Source organism: Rhinolophus sinicus, linkage group LG02, assembly GCF_036562045.2.
Source record: "Rhinolophus sinicus isolate RSC01 linkage group LG02, ASM3656204v1, whole genome shotgun sequence".
NCBI classification, from domain to species: domain Eukaryota; kingdom Metazoa; phylum Chordata; class Mammalia; order Chiroptera; family Rhinolophidae; genus Rhinolophus; species Rhinolophus sinicus.
The window spans coordinates 152,893,392-152,899,391 of record NC_133752.1 but is presented as its reverse complement, the minus strand read 5'-3'; the positions used below and the strand labels follow the sequence as shown (position 1 = coordinate 152,899,391).

The 6,000-nt window shown below is 52.2% G+C and overlaps 1 protein-coding gene across 1 annotated transcript in view; it reads left to right on the top strand.

Moving 5' to 3' along the window:
• The first annotated feature begins 3,984 nt into the window (after window positions 1-3,984).
• Window positions 3,985-6,000, top strand: part of ARID2 (AT-rich interaction domain 2) — a 149,034-nt gene continuing 147,018 nt past the window's right edge. The window contains exons 1-3 of the mRNA XM_074325806.1: window positions 3,985-4,401; window positions 4,517-4,610; window positions 5,672-5,769. Coding sequence (XP_074181907.1) covers window positions 4,310-4,401; window positions 4,517-4,610; window positions 5,672-5,769 — 284 coding nt within the window. The 5' untranslated portion in view covers window positions 3,985-4,309. The remainder of the gene's footprint in view (window positions 4,402-4,516; window positions 4,611-5,671; window positions 5,770-6,000) is intronic.

The window sequence follows — 6,000 nt, the reverse complement described above, 5'->3', positions numbered from 1 at the left end:
TAATTAGGGTGTTCAGGGTTTGCAGTTATTATTAAAAACAACACTGCATTTTCACACCCAAAAGGTTTTGCCAACATTTCTCATCAGAACAGTAAATTATAAATAGTTTCAACAATTTTCAGTTATTGGTAATTTTTATAGGGATGTTTTCCATTAATGCTTGAAAACTACAAAGTACATTTCATTTTTTATATCTTATTAAATTAGAGAATATCGTAAAACTGTCGGACATCTCTAACATTTCTTTTCCAGGATCCACCTGCTCTATGCTGCCCACTACAGGAAACGCAATATGGTACAAAGAAATGTTACACTACCGGTATGCACTAAGGTTACTTTTAGTGCAATCCCATAAAAAATATTCTCTGGGTACTTTGAGTGCTAAGATAAGGTATTCTTGCAAGAGATAGGCTGATTAGTGGTAACCAAATTTATTAAATAAAAAGAACATCAGTAGCAACAGACATGATCAGTAACTGTATCTTGGTAATTCACACACCAGGAGTAGCAATCTGGGTGTGGCAAAGGATGGGGCATGGAACTTAGTGATTGAGGCGCAAACTGCATAAAGATGCAGTTGTGCGTCAGAAAAAAAATATGAAGGTCAAAATCAACTTAAACACCTCAAAAAATCATATGAAAATACAAATGATTGCTGCAACTGGATAAAAAACATTTGAAATAAATTATTCATGTAACACGTATTTAAGTTTCAGCAGAGGAATCTCCTTTTTCCTTAAACCTTTCTATTCCTTTTAAAAGCAAATACCGTTAATATATTAAGCTTACTTTTGCCTTTCATTTTTCTAGTATTGGGGAAGTAGAACCATGTAATAATCTTACAAACATCAGGTTTTTTTCTTTGACTAGAGCATATTCAAAGTGTTATTAATTTAAATTCTAGCCATCAGACATCTGTCGGAATCCATTTTGTAGAAAAAAGGAATTTTTTTTCAGAGTCAATTCTCCAGTTACATTTTAAATTTTTAAAGAAAGGCATTAAAACGTTACGATCACACTCCAGGTCTTTAGCCTTGACACTTGTACTGAAAAGCAAAACACACTCTTGTATATACATGTGCGTATATACACAAAAACACACTAATAGGAAGCAGTTAGTAGCTTAAAAGTGGCTACCTCCCCTTGAAAAACAAAAATATAAAATGTCACTCCTCCATTCTGCGCTTTGGATGAGAGATAAGACAACCAGATTTGCCCACTGCAGAATGGGATACCAGAAAGGACGTTTCAACGTCTAACCCTTGACACTGTTAACATAGAAATCCTAGGTCCCGACTCGTGTGACTTAAATTTCAGTGCATGTGCCTTCGTTCCCAATCCTGCCCCATCGACACCATCCAGGGCCCGGGGCCCGACCGCGCGACCACCCGGGGCGACGGGACTGCCGGAATCCGCGCGTACCGCCCGCTCCGGGCACCACGGCTCCCCGGCTGCCGGCCGACCGCGAGTTCCCGGCGCAGTGGCCTCCGGAGATCCCAAAGCCCACGACTCAGACTAGGGTTCCCGACGGGGCCATAGACTGTGACATTTAAAAACTACTAAAAAAGTCTCGCTGTACAAGCGGCGCGACAGAGAACCTTGCTGCCGTACCGCGTCGCCCGGTTCCTGTCCCCTCGGAGAGGGCCGGGCGGCCCAGGCGACCCTCCGCAATATCGCACTCAGCTCCCGAGAGCGTAGAAGAGCAACCAAAGCCACCAAAGACGCCGAGGCAAGTCCCCGGAAAAGTCAGCTGCAGCTTTCTCTTCTCTCCTTAGTTACAATTACCCCAGAGGCTTCCGGCGTTTCCTTCGAAAAAAATTTAAAAAGTAAAAGAGGTGTTAGAAATCGCTGACAATTTCTGTCGAAGGAGATCCCCTCGGCTCCATCACTTAAGCAGGATTTCCAAAGTCGGATGCATCCTCAGCGGAGGTATTCCATGTTGACAGATCTCTCGCCTCCCACAAAATGGGGCCGAGGAGGCGGCCGCTGTCTCCTCTATGGGCGCCGCCATTTTGTGAGGCGGCGGCGGCGCGGCGGCAGGAGCCCGGGGTGTGTGTAATGGTTGAATAGAATGACCCCCTCTAGGGAATCCCCGGCGCTGACAGTTACGTAAGGGGCTGTGCACAAGTGCGGCGTTTAGGGAATCCGCACAGCCCAGGCCACGCAGCTCTGCGGCCCACATCTCCACCACCCCTAAGAGGACCGGTTGGGGAAAGGACAAATGACCAGGTCTCCCTCCTACCCCGCCCCCCTCGCCTCCGTCCGGCCCGGCTTCTCCACTCCCCCGGACGGGTCTCCGCCCCTCACAGGCTTCCGAGACATTCACTGGCCCTTGGGTGTCTGGAACCTCCTAGCCACAGCCTTATTCCGACCCCACTTAAAAGATAAACTTTACTTGAGAAATAAATCCGTTTCCTAGAGTGAGCGCCGGAAGCAGGCTGGACTATGTTACATAATTTTTCTCACCACCAAATAAATGTTCCCATTGGAACCACCACCTGAAATAATAACCCATCCAGACATTTACTAGCCTGTGACCTTGGATTAGTCAGTGACTTTGCCCATGGTGGCAAAATGGGAATAATAATGTTTCACATATTGTGAAGCATAATTAACACTTGTAGCAAAGGCCCGACTCCAGTACCCCTTGCAAACTTAGGAGGTAGTATTTGTTGAGATGCTGAATCTCCCCTTTTAAGCAGCCTTTTTTTTAACCTTAACCAAAAATATCTAAACGAGGATCACATTGAAGACATTTGAGAGAAAGGAAAAACATTTTCAATATTTAATATTTAAGCCCATCTATCTTTAAGATACTTAATACAACAATATAAACGTTAATTATTATTGTCAAAGTTCAAAAGATTGCTTCCCAACCAGTTTAATTACAGTTTGCATAACTCAGCATAGAATAATCTAGTTTAAGACCAAAGGCAAGATGAATTAAGAGCATTACTCTTTTTCCACAGAACTAGGACAGTTCACATTGTATTTAATTTATAGTTTGCTAAAGTTAGTTTGTGGATAATTCGTGGAAAATGTGCTAACCAGGCCCCAAAACACCAGTACAAGGCTCAGAAAAGCCGATTCATTTACACCTTAAAAAAAAAAAAGGAGGTAACAAATTGACTTTATTCCAATGTGTGAACGTTGCGTATCGTGAGGAGCTGCCCCTCTGAGCTTCCTTTCCCTCCCGAGCGCCACACCGGTTCTGTCGAGCGGGCGGGGGACTCCCAGGCAGCCCTTCCAACAGCCGGGCCAAGGACGCGAACATTGCCTCCACCCCTAACCCTGGAACAACCGGTAGTGGCCGTTTCCCCGCGCCGCCCCCCTTTCCGCCGGCTTTGTGTGCGTGTGAAATGTGCGGCACATTGCAGATGAACCCTAAACCCGGAGCCGAGTCTATTGTTCCCCGCGAGGAGCTGCCGGGGCGGTGTGGAGCCAGGCGCAGTGCCGCGGCCGGCCCTCGGGGGTCGCTGCGCGGCGCTGGCAGCCCGGCCGTGGCGGCGGCGCTGGCGGCAGCAGAGAGGGAGGCTGGCGGGGAGGGAAGCGGGCAGGCGGCGCGCAGCGGCTCGGCTGCCGCCGGTGCCTTCTGCCCGGGGACGCCCCGGCCGAGGCCGCGCGTGAATGTGTGCGAGGGCCCCGCGGAGCTGCGGCCGGAATACACGCTGTCACCCCGCTTTCCACAAACCACCACACAGACCTCCCCCTCCCCACCCCCAGCCCCGCCTGCCCCAGCCCCGCCGCCGCCGCCGCCGCTGCCGCCGCGGCCGCCGAAACTCCAGGGCCTCCGGTCGCCCCGGCCCCTCACCGTCGGCTCGCCTTTCCCCTCGCTCGCTCGCTCGCTCGCGCGCCCCCGGCAGCAGCACCATGTTGAATCGCGTCCCCAGGCCGAGCCGCCAGGATCGGCGGCACTGAGAGGCGGGCGAGAGCCGGGCCGCGGGGAGGGAGGGAAGGAAGGGGTGGGGGCCGCGCTCGCCCCGCGGCTTCGCGCGGATCCGGCAGTCGCCTGCCCCTCTAGTTTCGCTCCGATTTCTTTAAACTTTTTTAGAAATTCCCCTCCCTCCTTCCCTCCTCTCCCCCTGGCCTCCTGCTCCCTCCTTCCCCTCCTCCTCCTCCTCCTCCCCCTCCCTCCCTCCCTCCCTGCGCCGCCGCCGCCGCCGCCGCCGCCGCCACCGCCGGCCCATGACTGAGCCCCGCCGCCGCCGGCCGAGGAATGGGCTCCGGGCTCTGGTAGGAAGCGCAGGGAGCGGGGGGCGCTTTTAAAACACCGATCTGGGTTTTTTTTAAAACCTCCTTTGAAAAAATAATGGCAAACTCGACGGGGAAGGCGCCTCCGGACGAGCGGAGAAAGGGACTCGCTTTCCTGGACGAGCTGCGGCAGTTCCACCACAGCAGAGGGTGAGAGCAGAACCGGGGGGGCAGCGCCGGGGCGAGCCGGGGCGAACGGGGCTCTCCCGTCCGGGCCGGGCGTGGGGTCCCGGCTGACAAGTGCGGGGCTTTCTCTTTCCCGCAGGTCGCCTTTTAAAAAAATCCCTCTGGTGGGTGGGAAGGAGCTTGATCTTCACGATCTCTACACCAGAGTCACTACTTTAGGCGGATTCGCGAAGGTGAGTGGAAGTTTTAATTTGTATTTCCCTCTCGCTGGCCTCCTCCAAAAAGTCTCCTTTGACCCCGGAGTGGGCGCTCGGGGCTAGGGGGGTGGCTCGCGGGGGTAAAAGGCGTTCTTTTCGCTCGCAGCCGGTGGCACGGAGGCGGACGGCGGCGGGGCTGTTTTTGGCCTGGTGGCTCGCGTGCGCGCGGCGGGCGCGGGGCTCGGGCGGGCGGGCGGCCCGGCGCCGGCTCGCGCCCTGCCGACTGCCCCGCCGGCCCGGCGGGGTCTGAGCGCCGCGGCGGGGAGTGCGGGCGTGCGGGGCGCCCGCCGAAGCCCCGCGTCCGCCCCGTGCCCGCGCCCGCCCGCTCGCTCGCGAGTCAGTTCTGCCGCCGCTGCCGCTCTAGCACAGGCGGAGACACAGACTCTGAGAGCAGTTTTCGTGCAACTCAAAATTAGCGCGGGCAGGTTTAACATCGATAATCGGCTGCGAAATGATCCCGGCAGCCGGGGGCACAGCCTCGGCCCCGTCGCCCTCGGTTTATACAGCTAACAAAAGAAACCAGGACCTGTCTCCAAATAGCCATCTTAGGCTTCAAGGCTAGGCAGAAGCTGTAGGCCTCAAAGAAGGGCCTATGGAGATGGATAGATCTGGGAGAGGGATGTGAATCGGCCCCGGCCCCGGCCCCCCCAGAACCTGCGGACGTCGCTGTCCGGAACAGTATTGATCCTTTTGAACTTTTTTTTTTTTTTTTTAGTGTAAACCGACCGTGTTGAGATTTAAAAGGGGGCGACAGAGGGACTTGCGATTGGTTATTGTCCGGGCTTCAAAAACAAAACAAACCCACCAGACACCCCCCCACCCCCCAAACAAAACAAGTGCTATTAAATACAGGGTTCCTGGGTGAAAACACAGTGATTTAAGCAGCTCTTGCTTAGTAACTCTTACGGATCGATCCGAAACACCCATTGATGCCTGGGTATCTACAGATCTCTGTAGAATGGGTATTTATTTCATAGTTAGGTTAGAATTTTCTTGGATTGTGCATTTTCAGACAAGCGTGGCTGTGTTTTTAACAGGTTTCTGAGAAGAATCAGTGGGGAGAAATTGTTGAAGAGTTCAACTTTCCCAGAAGTTGTTCTAACGCTGCCTTTGCTTTAAAACAGTATTACTTGCGGTGAGTAGTAGTGACTCTTGAACAGTATTTGGAAATAAGGGACTTATGGGGAGATTTGTTTTTAGGAAACACACACAAACGCGCACACACACACACAAAACAAACCTTGCATGCCAGTTTCTGAACTTGTTCATTTCAATCTGGAAAACATTAAATATCTATAAAGTGAGGTTGTAGGATCGTGAAAGTTTTCCTCACCTATTTTTGTATTGTTTACATTTTTCATACAGA